This window comes from Scomber scombrus, chromosome 13 (assembly GCF_963691925.1).
Source record: "Scomber scombrus chromosome 13, fScoSco1.1, whole genome shotgun sequence".
NCBI lineage: Eukaryota > Metazoa > Chordata > Actinopteri > Scombriformes > Scombridae > Scomber > Scomber scombrus.
The window spans coordinates 11,242,432-11,262,720 of NC_084982.1; the positions used below are offsets into that span (position 1 = coordinate 11,242,432).

The 20,289-nt window shown below is 40.7% G+C and overlaps 2 protein-coding genes across 2 annotated transcripts in view; one reads left to right on the forward strand and one right to left on the reverse strand.

Moving 5' to 3' along the window:
* dcaf6 (ddb1 and cul4 associated factor 6) overlaps positions 1 to 10,968 on the forward strand; it is a 29,055-nt gene extending 18,087 nt beyond the window's left edge. Inside the window, exons 10-21 of the mRNA XM_062431375.1 lie at positions 45 to 398; positions 744 to 932; positions 3,101 to 3,160; positions 4,896 to 5,097; positions 6,127 to 6,230; positions 6,940 to 7,267; positions 7,442 to 7,483; positions 8,518 to 8,656; positions 8,758 to 8,914; positions 9,025 to 9,113; positions 10,135 to 10,240; positions 10,406 to 10,968. Of these exons, the coding sequence (XP_062287359.1) occupies positions 45 to 398; positions 744 to 932; positions 3,101 to 3,160; positions 4,896 to 5,097; positions 6,127 to 6,230; positions 6,940 to 7,267; positions 7,442 to 7,483; positions 8,518 to 8,656; positions 8,758 to 8,914; positions 9,025 to 9,113; positions 10,135 to 10,240; positions 10,406 to 10,464 (1,829 nt within the window). The 3' untranslated portion in view covers positions 10,465 to 10,968. The remainder of the gene's footprint in view (positions 1 to 44; positions 399 to 743; positions 933 to 3,100; positions 3,161 to 4,895; positions 5,098 to 6,126; positions 6,231 to 6,939; positions 7,268 to 7,441; positions 7,484 to 8,517; positions 8,657 to 8,757; positions 8,915 to 9,024; positions 9,114 to 10,134; positions 10,241 to 10,405) is intronic.
* An 858-nt stretch (positions 10,969 to 11,826) lies between these two features.
* Positions 11,827 to 18,891, reverse strand: gpr161a (G protein-coupled receptor 161a). The gene is made up of 6 exons (XM_062431952.1): positions 18,747 to 18,891; positions 16,735 to 17,122; positions 14,087 to 14,805; positions 13,885 to 13,992; positions 12,667 to 12,792; positions 11,827 to 12,544 (listed from the first exon to the last, which is right to left on the reverse strand). Exons 2-6 carry the CDS (start codon positions 17,076 to 17,078, stop codon positions 12,267 to 12,269), a joined length of 1,575 nt encoding a protein of 524 aa, XP_062287936.1. The 5' UTR covers positions 17,079 to 17,122; positions 18,747 to 18,891; the 3' UTR covers positions 11,827 to 12,266.
* Positions 18,892 to 20,289: the final 1,398 nt, after the last annotated feature.

Sequence of the window (20,289 nt, forward strand, 5' to 3'; positions counted from 1 at the left end):
TTGTCACTTGAGATCGTAAACATCTATTTATTTTCTTTTTCCAGGAACTGCAGTCCGTCCAGAGGCGGCATCGAGTACCTCAGCTGCTGTTACTGCAGGAGACTCCAGACAGGTGTCCAGCGCCCCCGTGAGGCCTGAGGGGACAGACACTCTGGAGGTACCTGCCAGCCCTGCTGCAGCCGCTGCCGCCCCCCTGCCTGAATCTACTTCCTTTTCCTCTTCAGGGTCGTCGTCGACAGTCCCGGCACCTCCCCCCTCCAGCTCCTCGTCAGTAGAGAGTTCTGTCCCTTCTGCCTCCCCAGTCATCTCCTCTCCAGACACAGAGCAGAGGAGTCAGGCCGACACGGGCGAGACCCCCACGCCAATGGCCACGCCCACCTCAGAACCTGTACTCTCAGGTAGACGCACACACCTGCTTCCACAGAAACAGTTTCAGAAATGTATTTTTCACCCTTCAATCCAGGTAGTAGGTCAACTCTGTCTTTCCTTTACGTACTGTATGTGTCTGTGTGTGTGTGTGTGTGTGTGTGTGTGTGTGTGTGAGTATGTGTTGGAGCCACTCCTATCAAGCAGCAGCCTCACTTCAATCTCTTTTCCTTCAGCATCTGCATTTGCCCTTCTCCTTGTTTTTTTTTCTTTTTCTTTTTGCCTGACTCTCTGCTCCTGATCCTCCTCCTCACATCCTCCCCTCAGTCTTCTAATCATGCATCCACTCTCCCTCTCTTCCTCTGCCTCTCTGTCAGAGTATGGTCCTCATCGGCTGCCCATAAGTTTAGTGTGTAGGCGTTTGCAGAGGTTACTCCGGCTGGCCGAACCCCCAAGACAGGGTCAGAGAGCAACCACTTCTTCTTCTTCTTCTGCAGCCTCTGAGAGACAGTCACAGAGAGCTGCCGCTGCTGCTGCTGCTGAGGCTGAGACGCAACCCCTTACAGGTTACCAGCCCCTCTGAGTTCCCCCCCTTACCCCCTGCTGCTCCCCCTCATTACGGCTTGTTTGCCTGGATACCCCTCCTCTCCCTCCTGCCTCCCTCGCCATCTTCCTCTTTCCATAGAGACAATTATATTCCAAGAGGATCAAGCCTTGCTAGAACTGACCACTAATCCCGCCGCGATCACCCTCTCCATTCCCCCACTACTGCACCTTGTTGCTTATTAACCTTTCCACTGTTTGCTCGGCCCCCTCGCTCAATCCATCGCTCCACTCGTTTTCACCTGCAATTGTCCTGTCGGAGTGGCACCAGCCAACCAGCGTGGAGCTCTGCTGCTTCGGCGTCCTCACAGCTCATGTGGTTGTTCACTCATGTTTGATGATACTTACTGATCAGTCAACTCGTAGATTGATTTCACTTCAGCTTGAGAATCATAACTTTAGCCCCTTTTTTCAGACATGGATTATGTAACACTGCTGGCTTTTTTGTCATTCAGTCAGAGGTTACAGGTTTATTCAGACATGACGGCTGCATCACTCAAGGATTTAAAAACTTATTTTGCCCTTTTGAAGCCTTAATTAATGAGCATGAGTGACACATCAGTTTCATCATTTATGAAATGTGAATTTCTGTTTTATGATTTCACACAGCACATGAGCAAAGAATGACAAGCACTCCTGTTTGCTCACATGCTGTGTGTAAATTGTTTATTTCCTATTTTCTTTTTGCATAAGAGAGGATAATCGGGTGATAGATTTATTACAGTGAGTGCTCATTCGTGGAATACGTGCATTCAATGTCTGTGTTCTTTAAACTTTGTTGTGCTGTAGCTTTCAAAGCATTCAAAGTAGATAGTGTCACAGAAATGTTATTAAGTCTAACTCAATAACTTTGTCCTCATGACTTTTTTTTTTTTTTTTTAACATAAAAGTGACTCTGGTGCTTATTCAACAATGAGACCAATGCAAAAATCTGCAATTACACTTACGCAATGAGGTGCATGTCTGAAAGGGGCTTTATTAGACAAGTTGTTAAATTAAACCAGCGATGACACAAATTATGCATTCATTGAACGCGTAGTGTCTTTGCTTGTATTGTTTAGGTGAAAGCCAGGCCGCACTATCAGATCAAGCACAGAGGTGCTTTTGTTAAGTTTGTTCAATCTGAAAAACATGGTGGATAACAGCAAGCTTAAAGGACAGGTTCATAATTTTATGTGTCTGCCTTAAAACAACAGTCAGGTGTCTATATGAACAGTGAAAGAGGTTTTCCTCACTGTAATCGTTCCTCCTGCATACTGGCATACTCCAAATGTGCTTTCAATGTAAATGATGGAGGCCAAAATTCACAGTCTGTCCACACAGTCAGTTTGTGCAAAAATCATTTAAAAGTAGATGTGAAGCTTATGAGTCTTCATCTGTCTGAGTTAGTCATATCAAGTGGATATCTGTCACAGTCTTTTTATCATCAAATTCCCTCTTTTTGCTCCTTGTTGAGCTGCAGTGTATGCACAGTAACAAAAAGAGGGGCTTTGGCACTAAAAAAACACTGAAGATATTTGAAAATAGATATATGAAACATATTTACTTGATTTAATTAATTCTCACAGCTGAAGCTTCATATTAGCTTCAGACAAACTTTTCAATACACAGAAGGAGGCTTGTGAATTTTGTCCCACCTCAGTTACATTATGAATGGATCTTCTAATGCTCAGTTATGGCAAGAAAAACCTGGTTAAATGTTAATTTGGGCACCTGACAAGTGTGAACCCGTCCTTTAAGGTGTGTATCAATCTGACAATAAGCTATTCTTGATGGTTGTGATTTCCCAGTTTAAACAACTTTTCAGGTATAAACTATTTCTAAAGAATCTGTAGCAAGCATTTGTGCACTTGTCATTTTTTTCATTCAGATTTACTAATCTCTGGTACTCATTCTGCATATAAAAGCCGAAGCTGTACTCACAGTGTGTGAAATGATCTCCCCTGGTTTGCAAATCACTGAATCCGATGAAGTTTTTATCCCTTTGGCTGATTTTTACAGCTCTTACTGCTTGGCCTCGGATCGTTTTATTTTTAACATGACTTTGAAGTTATCTCTTGTGCGTGTTGACTGTGAGTCCTAAGGTTTGACCTCTGTGTCCGCTGTTTGGTCGGTCTCATTTGTGTTCCAGATTCCCCCTCGTCTGTGGTAAACAAACAGCTGGGATCCATGACTCTCGATGAACAGCAGGGTGCGTCCTCTCCTCCCACTCCTGCCACCAGCTTTGTCTTTTTCACCTTCCCTCAGATACGCATTCTTTCATACCCCTCCACAGTCTTTCTCCTGTCGTTTTCATGCTCAGCTTTCTCTGTTCCCAACTCTTAACTTTCCCATCATTCCCATTATCAAGTTACTGTTACTTTGTCTAAAGGATACTATAATAAGTGAATAATATAATATGATCAAGCATCTCTGTAGCATCAACATCCATTTATAAGAGATGATGTGATAAAGTGATTTTTAAAAAAAGCATGGCCATTATTATGTGAATATTGATTTATTTTCATTAGTTTGCTTTGCATGATGCAGTTGGAAGCTAACCAACTGCTTTACTGCACTTATAGGGAGCTTGCAGGGATTAACTCACTGAAATTCATGAAGCTTAAAAATGCATTTCCTTCTGCATAAAACATTTGCATAGCCCAGATTAAAAGTATTATAAATTCTGCATTGCTTGCGTCTATGTTTACTAGCTTGCATTCTTCTTCTTCTCTGCCTTTGCTTGCTGGTGTTACAGCCACCTGTAGATCACTGGCACTGTAAGAAACCATCGGCAGACCTGTGTGTGTGCGTCCTTGTACAACACCAGGATCCACTCATTTAAAAAAACAATAAATGTTATGATTATAGCTTCTCTTGTCTGAAGGAGACGAACAGGTACATATCACACCCCAAATAAACACTGAAACAGGTTGAAAAATATGTTCTAAAGTTAAGCAGAAGCTGAAATGGATCAAATGATTACCTTCTTAAATTGGACTTTTTCATTTAAAAAAAATCCTCTTCGTGTTTCTTTGCTGAGCTGCGGTGGAGTCATATTAACAAAAAGAAGGATTTTCATGCTAAAACGACTGTAACATAGCCTCTTGATTTGTGTAAATCAGTCGGCTTAAGCCTCATATGAACTTATAATAAAATATAATAATAATAATATAATAAAAACGATAATAATAGTAATAAAATAGTTAGTAATATTTAAAAAATGTCCATCACATTTTCCAAAGCTCAAGCTGACATATATTCAAACTGCTCGTTCTGTCCGACCAAATCATCCAAAACCCACAGATATTTAATTTAATATCACGAAAAAACCAGCAAATATTCAGACATCAGAGGCTGGAAACGGTCAACTTTGAGCACTTTAGCTTAAAAAAATGTTATTGTTGATAATCAAAATAATTAAACTTTCTGTTGAACGGCTAATTGATGAATTGATGAATCGACTAATGGCTACAGTTGTATAAAAGCTTGAGAGGGTTCTCCTCTCACCTAAATACAACAGTGATACATGTGAATTTGTTTGCTGTGCACAAAACAATAAAAAACGAAGAAAAAAAGAAATGTGTATATATAATATATGGCAGGGTTAAGCTGCTTTATGCCTGTGATGACCAGCTGAGGGGTGTAATGATCCTTCAGGTCTCTGTGTTTGTCTGTTTCTGTGGCGGTTGATACTTGAATCACTGTTACGATGTGTCCACCCTTGTCCGCTCTGTCAGTGTCTGCTGCATGTTCCCATTTCTGTCTGTGATGGTAGTCAGCGGGAAGTAATGCAACAGAAAATTGCATGTCTCCAGTGTGTTGTGCAAGAACCGGTTACACACTGACCTCTAAGCTGAAACTTGTTATCAAAATGATTTGATTTAGCGTGATTTAGCGTGTCGTAGTGTGTCATTGATTCAGTGCGTCGTCCTCTCGCCCCTCAGGAGGAGCTGCAAGTTCACTCCTTGATGAATCTGTGTCTGTACCAGCCAGCAGCATTACCTCCACCTCCACCTCCACCTCCAGCTCCAGCTCCACCACTGCTGGCACCACTCGACCCAGTGCAGCAGAGCCCGTCCTCAGCCTGCACTACAGCTCAGAGGGAACCACCACCAGCACCATCAAGCTGGATTTCACTGATGAGTGGTGAGTGAAACCTGAGCAGTGGGAGAGAAACGTCCCATGAATCTGATATCCGTGTGAATGTCTGTGACAGTTCGCATTGTTGCAGAGCTTTTTTATCCTCACACCTGTAACAGATTTCATTCTTTGATGTTTTGATGGAGGTTTTATTCATTTCAAACAAGCTAACCTTTAACCGTTGCATCTCCTTATCACAAAAGACAATGGATGACGTCCAGCGTATTCACAGCTAAGAAGCAAATGCTAATAAATTGAATATAAACAATCAGAAACGAACAGAAAGGATCAACAGTCAATCAACATAACTGAACCAAACTCATCTGGCACCAAGAACATTTTAGAAAAAAGAGAAAGAAGAGATCTCAACAAGTGCTCAACCAAACAGGAAATACCAACGATGGAATACACACACACAGGCGCACACACACACACACACACACACACACACACACACACACACACACACACACACACACACACACACACACACACACACACACACACACACACATACACAGTTTCTATCCTCCCGTGATTATTTTTATAATAACTGTCCAACAGGAAATTATTGTGGGAGCAAGTAAACTGTGTGTGGATTCAACTGTCCTGTTTTTTTCCCACAAATTCAAACCTGAACTCAAAGTGAATATTTATTGTAGAAACTAATAAATGTTAGTCACAGGATCAGAAGAAACCACTGCATCACTGGTGAAATGTGATTACAGTGCAGTGTCACTTGTATTCATTATATTTAAAATAGTTTATTTAATTACAGTAATGGGGTTGGTAGACCTTCACGTAGGCTAGTGTGCAGATTTAGCATACAAAAAGTCGACTCAATAAACAGATGATGACATGCTGAAACGTATCGATCCGTTAAAGATAGTTCACTCTTGCTGAATTCAAGCAAATTGGAAACTGATATGTTGGATACAGACACATCAACAGCTGAACAGATGAAAACAAATGTAAATGTGTCCAAACCTGTGAGAAGCTTAAAGGACTCAGCCAGTTTGATTTCTTCCTTTACAGGAGCAGCAGCACATCCAGCTCTATGGGCAGTGCAGGTCCCAAAGCATCCGAGGCTGCACAGAGCAGAGAGAGTCTGTCGACAGAGAGCTCCGCTTTAGAGCCAGGTGAGTCGTTGCTCCTAAACTTAAAAAAAAATCAAATGTAACTTTACTATCCTAAGAAGTTAAAGAATTGGTTGGAGGTCCCAAAAAAATCAGGAGCAACTCCAGAAATGCAGAAAGCAAAACAACAGAGACAATAAAAAGAAAGATGTAGTAATAAGAAAATGTCTGTGCTCCCTAGTATGTGAATTCTGTGGACATTTCCTCCTCCGATTTCATGTAAAGTCGAGCTCGCTGTTCCCTCTCTTCAAAATTTATAGAAAGCCTTGTTGTCTCATGGTGCTGAAAGAGAAACTTGTCTTAGATTGAAGGAATTTTTGTAAAGAAAAACAATTGTCACTTTAAATAAAAATAAGACTTATGATTAGAAGATTTTTTAATTTATTTAACTAGGCAAAAATCCCCCTGAGACGGAGATCCTGCAGGGTGGCAGCATTACAAGCTTCAGACAGGACAATATATACTATATACACCAGGCACACTCATAAAACAGTACAAAAAACCAGATAATAAAGGCTCAAAGAACGGAGAAAGTTACAAAACACTTGTCAGTAGTTTTAAGAAAATTAAAATAAGCAAAAATCAGAGACAGTAACGGAAGCATTTCATCTGGAATCTGTCATCTAACTTGACCGTCTACAACAAACCAGACAAAAGTACATTTTCTGTATATTTTATGTATTAACGCCCCCCCCCCCCCCCCCCCCCCCAGCTCCCTCTGTGTCCTCGAGGCAGCAGAGCATGCCTGCCGCCTGCGCAGAGCCCTCGTGTGCCGCCTCCTGCTCCGGAGCGCCCAGCAGCTCGTCGGCCACGGCATCGGTGCAGGGCTCCTCCTCATCATCACCGCTGGAGAGGAGTCAGCCTGAGGAGGACACGTCAGGGGGCTGCAGGAGGCAGGAGCCCACTTCCACAGAAGAAGCACAGGAGGGAGAGGAGAGCCAGAGCCAGAGCCAGCCTGCTCGGGCCAACCAGGACTCTGACGACAGCGACGACGATCCGATCCTCATCCCGGCAACACGGTTCAGAGGACAGGGACAGAGGTACGCCGGACAAAATGACACTCTTGTTCCTATTGATGCACTAGAAGCAAAAAAACCAAAAACTCTTATGTTTGCTTGTATTTAAATGTTGCTTTTGTTTACAATCACTTGTCAGGGGCGGGGTTCTCTGATTTGGGGTTTTTTTGTGATGTGACTGTTTCACTACAAATATAGATTTAATTCCAGAGGATCTGCAGTAGGAGATAGAATGATCAGGTAAAGTCGTTTGCACTCGCAACCAAAGCATCTATCTAACCTGTCGGGTGTGTGACATGCAGCAGAGCGTTTAAACCCAACAGCACAACACAAAACCTGCAGCAAGTGTGAAGATAACAGTTTTTGTGTCGGTTTGGTGATTTCACTCACAGAGAAAAACTAATCAACACACAAACTAATAAACTGTTGCGTTAGAGCGCCATGCATGAGCTACTGATTCCACCAGTGCTGTGAGAGGCATTGTTACAGCAGCTTTTCAAAGATGTTAAACAGTGGACGGATGGAGAATGAACGATGGGACGTCCTGATGGAAAGGAACACATATAAAAAAAAAAAAACCTGATTACTTTTTATCAGCTGATATATAACATACACATGTGCTGTAAAAAACCTCAGTCATGAAGTTTAAAAGACTTTGCAAATAACAAGAGTTTGATTCAGTTATGATGATGTTTTGCAGACTTGCCAACGCTGGACGCATTTTAAATATTGTACATAAATTGCAAACATACACATAGCAGCACATCGGTGAGGGATGCACTGATGATGAAAATTATTGACAGCAATAAGAGATTTTTTACAAAAATATCTACAGATACCAAAACTTCTAGCAGCTTATTTATGCCTGTGTGTACATTTGTCTTTCACCTGCTTAAACACAGCTTACCAAGGAGCTCAATTTCACTCAGGCTACACACTAACCTACCACTACTGCTGCATTTATATCATTTCTATTTATTACACCTCCACAAAAATCAAACTTTAAGCCAATTACATTTTTGACAATATGATTTTCAGCTATTTGGAAACGATGATGACAAGCCTAAACAGATGTACAGGTCGGCAGGTCTGGTGTTTGGTCTTGAAAGTAGCTGCTTTCTAGCTCGGGGGTTTGTTGAATAGATCAGTCTGGCATAAATGGCATGGGGTTCATTAGCTTCAGTGACAGCATGACGTTGTGTGTCTGTTTTTGTGTGTGTGTGTGTGTCTGTCTTTATAGTTACACTTGTGTCGGGCTTTCTTGTGTTTCTCAGACGCTCTGCAGCAGCTCGTATCCAGGAGCTGTTCCGCAGGAGGAAAGAAAGACGGGAGATGGAGGAGAGTGAGATGCAGAATATCAGGAGACCCTCAGTCAAAATGGTCTACAAGGGTCACCGTAACTCCAGGACGATGGTACGCCTCAAGCCATTTTTACATTATATTAGTTAGTCACCTAGTTAGTGTTGGCTTTCTGTAGCAATCTGATTTGTTAACTTCTATCTTTAAACATCCAGATTAAAGAGTCGTGTTTCTGGGGCAACAACTTTGTGATGAGCGGTTCAGACTGCGGCCACATCTTCATCTGGGACAGACACACCGCAGAGCACCTCATGCTGCTTGAAGCCGACAACCATGTGGTGAACTGCCTGCAGCCGCACCCCTACGACCCCAGTCAGTCCTGCCGCAAGCTTCTCCCAACAACATCAGACACTCCTCTGCTGCTCCGTGACGTTGTTTTTCACCATCTTAAACATTGTGTTTGTTTTCTGCTCCGTTTCCAGTTTTGGCTTCCTCAGGGATAGACTACGATATCAAGATTTGGTCACCGCTGGAGGAGTCGCCCTCTTTCAACAGAGTCCTCGCTGATGAGGTTCGACTATCAGTGAAATCAGTGGATTGATTGATTGATTAATTGGTTTGCAACAAAGCTCTGTCTGGATTTAAAAGACAGCACAGAGCAACAACAACCAAAAAGATCACAAAGTTCAACAAGAGAGCATTTCAAGCATTTACTCAACAGAAGTTTCCTATTATGAAGGATACAGCATCCTCTGTCTCAGCTGTCACACATTATCTATTAATCTCCTCCCAGAAAGCCAAAGCACATTACCTTCAGACAACCAAAGCAAATCAGGTTTCTTTTAACTGATTTTTGTCCTTATTTCACCACAGTCAGGGCAATGAAACACAAAATGAAATTCGTGGAAGTGAAAGCTGAAATCCTGCATCTGATCGAGAGATAACATGGAAGAGATGCATCTTCAGATTGACCTTTTTAAATGTATTTTTCATTTCTTCTGGCTTCATTTAAAGCCAAATAGTAGAAAAGTGTTGAAGTAACTCTCCACTTTACCACAAACAAGGTGACAGAACACAGAAATGACCATAAAACCAAGTAAGAAAATATTAGTTTTTTAAGTGACATGGACTATAAATGAAGAAATATAAGGAGACTAAGACATGTTAGACACCAAAAAGCTCGAACTCCATGTTTAAGTATCTTTACAAAACTCCCAATAATAGATATCTGCGATTCAGGAAGATCAGTGCTGCATAAAAAAACTCAGATATATAAATCCATTGTATTCATACATGTTTTACAGCTCTAGCAGATTACTGAAATATGTCATCGACGCAAAATCGTGTTTATAAGTAGTTCTCATAAAGTTATGAAGTGTCAAGCTGATGAAATAGTGCTACGTATGTTGTTGTTTTTTTGTAGTGGTGTAAGAGGGGTTTAGGTTTCCACGATCACTAAGAACAGGTTGTTTCCTTTTAGAGAAAAAGCTTATTTTCTCTTTTCAGCACAACAGCTTTTGCACTTATTTCTCCACATCCTTCACACTTCCTCTCACCTTTCTTTTTCATCTTTCTTCTTCTCCACTTTCAAGGTAATAACTCGGAACGAGCTGATGCTAGAGGAGACGAGGAACACAATCACAGTCCCGGCTTCGTTCATGCTGCGAATGTTGGCCTCCCTTAATCACATCAGATCAGGTACAAACACAGTCTGTTTCACATCATGCAAATTGTTTGGATATTTGTGCCTGTCAATGCCCGGCTACAGTAGGACTCTATGTTCTGCAAAACAGTTGACCTGGCCTGCTTTTGTCTTGTTTTTCTCTTTCTATCTTTTAACGTCTGCCTTTTTCTTCCCTGTAGATCGACTAGAAGGTGATCGCTCTGAAGGTTCAGGCCAGGAAAACGAGGACGAGCAGTAGCCCGGTGGCGTTTTATTTGACAGAAAACATTTTGTTTTTTTTTGCTGTATAGCACTTGAAAACCTGAGATTTGTACAAGTACAGTGTAGAATACTTCCTTTTGAGAATTAGTGTAATTTCTAGCTCCCCCTGTGTTTTTTTAAAAAGAGACTTTCTTACTGATGTTTCTGTATGAGTTTAAACTACAACTGTGTGAATGCAAAGGCGAGGGCGTCAGTATATATTAAGTGTGAGAATAATGGCGGCTGGTGTGCAAGGATGTTAAGTGCAATATTATTTTGTGAGGGGAGAGTGAGCTTTGATCAGTGTTAACGTGTGACATTTTTGAAGTTGTAGCACAACGTTAAGAGATGTTGACGTGCTGTTTCGGCAGTTACCATGTAAACAAAGACTTTAAGTAAACCATACCCGGAGAATACTTTAATTTTGTTGTTTGAGGGAAAAAAACAAAGTTGTGGTTCTTCTCCCTCAATGGTTATGTCAATAAATTAATCTTTTACAAAATTTGAAAGAAAATAAAGCTAAATGGCATCTCAAAGATGCCTGCGTTCAGAGCTGGGCGACTGGATTCTACTGGCTACAACCAAATGAATGAACTTAAATTCATTCCAGAAAGAAACCGGCTGTACGTCACATGCTGATTCCTGCAGTGATTCAGAGACTGATGGGCTGCTGCAAGAAGGCCGCAGAGACACACAGACGGTTGACAAGAAGACTAATAGTTGAACTACTCACAGAAACAACGGCACAAACATACATTTGTTCAGAAAATTTTATGTAAAAAAACCAAACTTTAATAGAATCTTAATACAGATATTAATAGTTACTGTATAGTGAAAATCAAAAGGTTATATCACTTCTCAGGTGTATAGCATTTCTTACAAAAATAGTACCATTCAAACAGAATATGAAAATACGAGGTAAGACTGAAGCACCAGAGTTGTGCTCTAATTATTACAAGTGTACTCTTTCATTTATAACCGATGGTGATGGAGTGAAGAGACGGGTAAACACACGTACCGCTCAGTGTTTACTCTCAGACAGTGTTGGAGATTTTAAAACATCAATCTTGCTCTGAAAAAAACATTTTTGGTTCTGATTAGACATTGATCACAACTTCTATTTAAGTTGACTTAATAAAATGACATTATTTATTTCTGACATGCTCTACAGCACTGTGCACAATTTGAGTTCGACTATTGTGAAAATCTTGAATTATTGATTGGATGTCGTATCATCATGAATCCACTTTGTTGTTTACTTATTTGGTCTTAACTACATCATTGCTTTTTGACACACAAAAATAGACATAATAGTAATGATAATAATCACCTTCTCTGTCATGAAATGAGACATAAAAACAAAGCAAATAACAGAGTTATTTGTGAGATAGAAATGATGTATTAGTTTGTTTTCATACTGTCCTGCCATAATAAGGCACACCTTGAAAATTGTGGAAACACAATTAAAATTAAATATAATTGTAAACGCGTTACTAGAATATCAGACCATGTGGGTTACAGTAGTTAATGCTTCCTATATAATGCAATTTTTTTCAAAACAGAAGCTTGCAAAGACACTGATGTCGTGCACTTGGTCCAATGCAGTGGAATGAATAAAACGCACCTTCCTGTTTCCTAATTATTTCAAGTATGGAGTACCCAAGTGTCGAGACCAGACTTCGTTAACTGCACCACAGAGCGCGATGAGTGGTCACAGTTCATAGAAAAGTGTTCACAGGTTCACCGGTGTGAAGCCCTCGCAGTCCACAAATAAACAGATCACAAACGTGCCGGCTGAGTTCAGGCCGGTTTTTCCTCCACGTCCTGCTCTTCTTCATCTGTGTCATCTTTGACGATCCCTTCATCGATACTCTCTAGCCTCAGTCTCTGACCGTCCAGGTACCTGGGTCTCGGTGCTGCTCTGGTTGTGAACAGTCCCCCTGGCAGAGCCAACCCGTCTCCAAACAGGGTGAGCTTGGCGTCGCTCTCGATGGCCTTCGCCAGGCAGGAGGCGAAGGTGTCGAGACATTTGTGCACCTCTGCATGGACTTGGACCGAGGACGTGTTGGTGTTTTCAGCTGAGTAGTAAAACGCAGTGACGTATTAGAAAAAAATGCTTTAGTGAACATGTTTTAGTTAAAGTGCATCCAGTATGATGTTTATTTGGGTTTTTTTGGGGGTGGGTGGGAATGACGGATACCTTTGGAATGCTCCACCTGGTCTTCAAATGTGACCGAGCTCCTCCTCTTCCCGGACGGATTCCCGTGGTTGTGTGGGTGGGAGAAACCGTCTGTGGAGAAGTTATCCAGCAGCATCACGTCTGTGCCTGCGAGGGTAATATTAGAGACAAAAAAAGGCTGCGTGACTGAAAGCAGTACCGTACAAACCACTTCAGACACCATCTCCACAACGGACACAGAAGAGTCGGATAATCAGACGTTTCCTGGTATTACACATGACCTTACTTGCCCTGCCGACACCGTCCTGAACCGGAAAAATGAGCTGTCAGAAGAGGAATGTGAGGCTGACTGTAACAAAGCTGTGGGAGTATGACGCTGTGGTGGTGTTAAGACCATTAGCCAGCCCTCAAACCTCCTGTTTACACACGTGGAATGATTCACTTTGTCTCCCTTTTATTTTCAAGTTAAGTCAAACAGTCGAGTTTTAAAAGGAAGAAAGGAACATGTCTGATATTATTACTGTTGGTTGGTAGTTTGTAAATGTAACCCTGGACAATGGTAGGTTGTAATGCTGAAACCATTAGTCGACGGATTTCAAACATTCTTGTTTCAACTTCTTTAATATGAGGATTTGCTGTTTTTTTCTACTTTAATGAGTGGAAATTCAATGTCTTTGGGATTTTAACTGTTGGTCAGATAAAACAAGCTGTTTGAAGACGTTAATTTCAGATCTGGGGATTTTTTTCCTATATTTTCTGATATTTCATTAAGCTCATTTTCATCAAAAATGTTTACAGTTTAGGTGATACAAAAGTACAAATTTATCATAAATATTAAGGCAAACTCAATCCTTCAAGCATATTTTTCCAGCTTTTATCTTCTGTTTAGACTATTTCTTTGCAAGAAGTGTGCTAAAGCTCTTCTCCTTTGTCTATGTGGGTTTAGACATATTATTTCACAACCATTAAAAGAGTTTAAGCTTGTGATCTGATTAGCTTTTTGAATGTTTGTAAGTCATTGGTTACTGTTAGTTTGAATTTTTATAAAATTCAAACTAACAATTCATTGCAATGAAAGAACATCAGGGCTTGTCTAGCCCTGATGTGAAATAAAGTTATATAACATTATAGTTATGTGTTGCACAAAGTGCTTCACAGTTCATTGAAACACTTGATAAACATTTACATAACAGAAAATGCTGAATTCGCAAGTCTGATGTTGTCGGGTGGGTCACTTACACGAGTCCTGAGTGAAACTGAAGCCGGTATCGCCTGTGCTGCTCCCGGGGGCCAGCAGATGACCTCCACCGGCCAGCATGGCTGTCAGGTGAGGCGACATACCCAAATCTAATGGAACACAAACAAAATGTCATGTGATCAGTGTACGACACAAACTAACACGAAATCCATCACAGTTCATGAGCCGCTGCCGTTCTCCCACCTGTGATTCTGTTGGAGATGCTGAAGAGGCGGGATGTCCTTTGTCGTGTGGCGAATGATTCTCTGTAGTAACGATCTCCGAAGCACATCCCCAGCAGCTCCTTCCTCACCGTCTTATTCCACAGGCCGTAGATCAGCGGGTGACAGACGGCGCTGCAGAAGGACAGCCACGCCACCAGAGTCTCCAGCCCTTGAGAAACACTCCCCTGTCCCCACAAGGCCTCCGTAGACACCACCCCGACGTACGGCCCCCAGGTCATGAGGAATGTCCCTATCACCACTAAGATGGTGACGAAGGCCTTGCACTGACTCCCTGCGTACACGAGACTCCGCCGGCTTCCGTTAGAGGAAGTGGAGGTGCTCGAGTTCTTGCGTCCATTCCTCTGCGCTCCAGTGGAGTCGTCCTGGGCCACAACAGTCCCACAGTGCACTTTCCGGGCTTTCATGCGAGCAACGCGGAAAATGACGCCGTAACAGGCCAGCATGATGATGAGGGGAGGGAGCATGCACCAGGTGACCCAGAAGGCCGTGTAGCCCGGCTCCCTGTGCCAAGAGGCAACACAGGTTCTCTTGAAACAGTCAAATTCAAAGGAAGACCAGCCGAACAGAGGAGGCAGGCAGCCCACCAGGGAGTGCAACCACACGTAGGCGATGACGACGACCGCCCGGTTCCCCGTGATCTTCATGGGGTAGATCATCGGGTAAAGCACTGCGTAGTATCTGTTGGAACGAGAGGGGAACACAGTGAAGAGACCCTGCAGAGAGGAAACTCAACGTGCTCTGAGGGGAGTTGTCTGATCCAAGCAACACACAAACTGCTCTGATCTGAGCAAGTGATACGGAAGCTGCGGCCAGAGCTGCTACTGCTGTTTTTTTTCCCTCCAAAAAGGCTACAAACAGAGCAGAACGGCAGCATCTTGGCAGGAGAACAAAAACACGCATCAAAAATCCCCAAAGGTGCCGACAGTGATTAGAACCATAGTGAGAACTGAAGACTGAATGTTGCTTAGCAGCTACATTTTACAGTCATTTGTGATAACGACAATATAATTTAACTGAAGTGACTTTAAATGGTAATTCTAATTCTTAGTCATTAATTATGATCTGCAATAATTATTGTCTTTTTATTTCATTGTTGATTATTTTCCAAATTGTTCCCCTCATAATTTCCTAGCTTGATATTTCTCAACAATTATCTTCTGTTATGGTACATTACTTCTTCAGAGGCCTCTGTATCGTTTTAAATTGTTTAATACCAATGAGATACTCCATAATGAGTGGATGAATTTTCTACAGCACAAAAAAACGTCTTCCTAAATGTGCATCAACACAAAGCAGCCGTACAACAATACTGACTCCATAAAATATAATCTAAAATAATTAGAAAATATCTACTCAAAGGATGAGAAAAGAAAACAATCTTACCAGACATTTGATGCTAACCCTGCATTTATCTTTTAGACCATCTTATTTGACAGTTTTAGAAACTCTTTACTGGAGGCAGATTTCAGTCCTATTTCTTCAAAAGTCTGGTTTATTTGTATATCAGTTTCATATTTCTAAAAATAGGAATGAATGGAAGCCAAGCCCCGCATATGAATGGTGCATTCATGTCAGTCGACGTTAAAGTTACTTTGTGTAAGCCCTCTAATGCTTGTCACTTGAGCTGGGAAAATACCACGGCCAAAGTGTTTGGTTAACCAGTCTTATTTACGAAGCTACATACTGACCTCAGAGGGAAACGCATGAAAAATTACATTTCACAAGTTTCTAGAAACGATGTTTAACCCTCATTTACTCTGAATGTGAATGAGGTGAAGATACATTTCAAATGTGGGGTTCTGATACAGTGACTGCAACATCATTATTATTCTCCTGCTATTTTACTCTACTTAAAAATTACTTATGTGTCATTTTCATGGGGAAAGACCGCATACTTAATTTGTTATTTATTTTTATGCCAACTTTGATGACTATAAATCAGGCTCTTGCTGATCTCATACAGATGTTGTGCCACAAATAATGATAAAGAAGAAATTTGCAACAAATTTGCAAATAAACTTAATACATATTCAAGTCAATCTCCTCGCTGCAGTATTTAGCCTGAGTGGGTGAAGATATTGGTACATATTTATGTAGAAGTCAATGCTTGATCTGCTCCCCTCTGACCTTTGTGGATATATCTCACCCAAAACTAGTAATTATTGTTTATACTCTAATTGCAACTAGATGAGCTAATCCCGATTAGGGCTTCAGAGGCAAATTCAGTTGGAATTTGTTTCCTCCTGTCTTATGAATAAAGAGCATCTTCTATTCAAATTAAGTTTAAAACGTGTCCTCTCCTCAAACAGTTAATGCTAAAAATATTATTTTATATTTGTATCTGAGTAAAATATCCGATCCACTCGTGTTATCAAAGTAGCACCACCAATGACCAAATATGGGGGCAAATGTATGAATGAATTTGTGTCTAACGAAATGTTTTATCTCTCTTTTTTTTTAAACAGCAAATGCTGACTTCAGCTTTATTGAACACACAGATACAACTTTCATCTAACTTTTGGCAAGAAAGTGAATACTGTGCTTCAGTATAACCATGGCAGTGATTATCTTGGTGCATTTGACTACAATCATTTTTCTGACACTAACCTGTCAATGGCGATAGCCCCAAGTGTCAGCATGCTGGCAGAGCTGATGAGCAGATAGAGCAGGGCGGTGAAGTTGCACCACACCACCCCAAACACCCACTCTCTCTTTGCTGAGCTCACAGCCACGAACGGCAGCACCAGCATGGACAGCAGCAGGTTGGATAGCGTTAGGCTGAACACAAACTTGTTGCTGGGCGTGAGCAGATAAGGCCTGCGATATAGGGTCACCACGATCAGGAGGTTCCCCAGGCAGGCAAGGAGAGTGATGGTCACGATGGAGACTGACTCCAGGGCAGCCAGACCCTCACCATTCCCCACCGCGGTGCAGTTCCTACTGGTGTTCATGGCGAGAGGTTGGGTCTCCGGACAGGTGAAGGAATGGCAGGAGGCTGATGCGGAGGAAGAAGACATGAGAAAAAAAAGGATGCATAAGGAAGAATATTACAAACACAGCAATTAACAGACTTCTGAAACATGGTTGTGTAAACCGTCACAATGGACACTGAGCCATCATTACTAGTGTGTGGTAACAAAGCTTAGGGATAGAAATAACAGGTTTTTCAATATAATAAAGTATGTTTGCTTGATAACCAATATAACCGATTAATCAAATACAAAACATCGTTGCAGATTTAATTATTTTTGATATACTAATCAATAAACCAATTTACTGTTACATGTATAATGCACTTTATGCACAGATTGATCTAATAAAGTGTGCATGCCATCACCTCATAACCATTATGTAACTCTGACAAATATTAATGCAGACTTTATGTTAACAGCAATGGATTATACAAGTCAGGCCTACTAATTGATTTTCATATTGTACGAAAATAAATGGAAACCAACAGCTGCTAAAAATGGTTTGCAGGCTAGTGAGTTGTGATGTAAGACATGAATTCAATTTATGAATGGATGAAACATATAAAACCATTGAAACAGTCCTCTGAGACATGTCTGGAGATGATCTCCAGACAGGAGTTGATGATCACACTACATTTCCAAGGGAATTATTGTACATTTTTCTCCATTATAGCTGTATATAGATTCTTTGCAGATTCAGATTTTATAAACAAGCCATTATTAACTACTGGCCATTTATATAGATTGAACTACTCAACAATAATGATCTAATAATGTCATTTTGTTAAAACGTAATCCCTGGAGGATAATGAAATAGTCATAGCAGCCAGGTACAGTAAAATACAATAAAAACACCAGTTGCAGAGATACATTGCAGAGTGGAGGTCCAGTACACAGTCTCCATACGTGAAGATATAGAGGATGATAATAAATACGTGAAGATATAGAGGATGATAATAAATACGTGAAGATATAGAGGGTGATAATAAATAAGGATAAATAAGGCAGCGGCGATAATAATTCGATATTTTACGCGATGTGACTTTGAATGCAGGACTCTCTGAAATATGTTTATAGTGTTACTGATATTTTCACTAAAGTAAAGGATCTGACCACTGCCTTTAAATAATGTAACATACTGATCGATGTTAAGCCAAGGACGCAGTCATGTCACTGAGCTGAATTTACAACCTTTAACCTTACACCAAACTTATAAGACTAGAGGCTAAAATAATCACAGATAAATCAGCTGTGTTGAGAGTTGAAATATTATCTGAGTAAAGTGACAGAAAGCTGACTCAACTTGAAGTTACACCGACGGCCATCTAACATGAGTTAAGTTAGCTCCGTTAGTCAACATTATTTAAGTCTCATCACAGCGTTACTTTGCTAACTTTTGGTAAACTTTTAGGAAAAAAGTGGAAATTGGAAACGAAAGTGACCAGTAAGCCACGGCGTCTGGACACACTTTATGTTTGTGTATACTTCCAATGTACGCTTAGTAAGAGCTGAGTATGTTGCAGCTCTGTGACTAGCACTAGTCCCACACTTGGTTAGCGGTGATGCTAAACTAGCCACTGTTAGTTAGCCTAACTTAGTTCAGCTACTTTCTCCCATTGTCCTCCTGAAACACTCATCCCTTTATACCTGGTTTGGTTCGACGACGTAGCTCCACATTTTCTCCGCCACAGATGCAGACTGTCCATCCTAAATTACTTGTCTGTTTCTACACTGTAAGCCAGTCCCCGAGAGCCGACTCTGAGAAATCTTTGAGAGCCCCTCGACATCTTTAAGTTTGTCCCTCCTCAGGCAAATTGCAAACGGCCAGCTGCGGCTGCAATGGCGTCCTCCTCCCACCTCAGCTTTAACTCCCTCTCTCTCTTAGCAGACTCCTTCAGTGTGTGGGTGGTCGCCCCTGAGGATTGCCTTGTTTTGTTTTGGTGTCGCCATTGTTGCACCCAGCCTCATTTCTTCGTAATTAACGTGTGTAGATGATTGTAACTTTTCATATATGTTAAGGGCTTTTTACTCAGCGTTAAACTAAATGTGCTGAAAAAGCATAAACGTACATTTTTTTTCACTTTCAGTTGCAACGTATAATACAACAGCTGTGTCCGTGTATGTATGTGTAGCTCTTTAATAACAGGATGTCGGAGTTTATGAATGAAATACTGCGTTGCATCGTTTTGATCCGTCTGGACCACCCAGGTAGATCTGAAGCTTCCCGCACTAACACGTCACACTCTGCCAGCCAATGAGAGAGCTGTACCCACTCTGTCCACTTGATGGCGCACTTTGCCCAAACTTAATATAAAACCTGGACCAGTCCGCGTTTCTCCTCTTGTTTCTAATACAGTTAGGCGATATTTATTTGAATTCTCACCCACCTACTATGTGGATAACTTGAGTGGATAATAAGTCTCATTTAGTCTCACTGATGCCTAGAATCACATTTTGTAGGCAGATCATTTGGTTATATTTTTATATTGGCATTTGTTGGGTCCAATACATGTAATCTCAAATAGAATAAATGAGTTGTAATTCATTGTTACAACTTCAGCAGCTTTTAAAGTAAGCAGAGAGGTCAGATGCATCTATTAAGGTTTATAGAAGATTTCATAGTTTTGATTGATGTGTGAATACTGTTGCTCAGGGTTACACATCTTGGAAGAAATTTCCACTGATGTCAATGTCTACCCGTTCAAAAATTAGTGTGTAACAATTGGGTAAGTTCATGTTAAATTCTGCTAAATGAGATCAGTACCATATACTGTTAAATCAATGTACCTGCAAGGGGTAGAAAAAAATATTTTTGGGGAATCCCTGAGGCAATAACTCTGCTATCCTGGCCTTCTGGCTGGAGATACATGGGTTTTATATTTAAAAAAAAGACATATATATATATATATATATATATATATATATATATATGTGATATATATATATATATATATATATATTTATATATATATATATATATATATATATATTATATATATTATATATATATATATATATATATATATATATTATATATTTTCTGGCAGGCTCAGAAGATGCTTTACAAACACAAGCAGTGCATATATATATATATATATATATATATATATATATATATATATATATATATGCACTGCTTGTGCATATATGCATATATATATATGCATATATATATATATGCATATATATA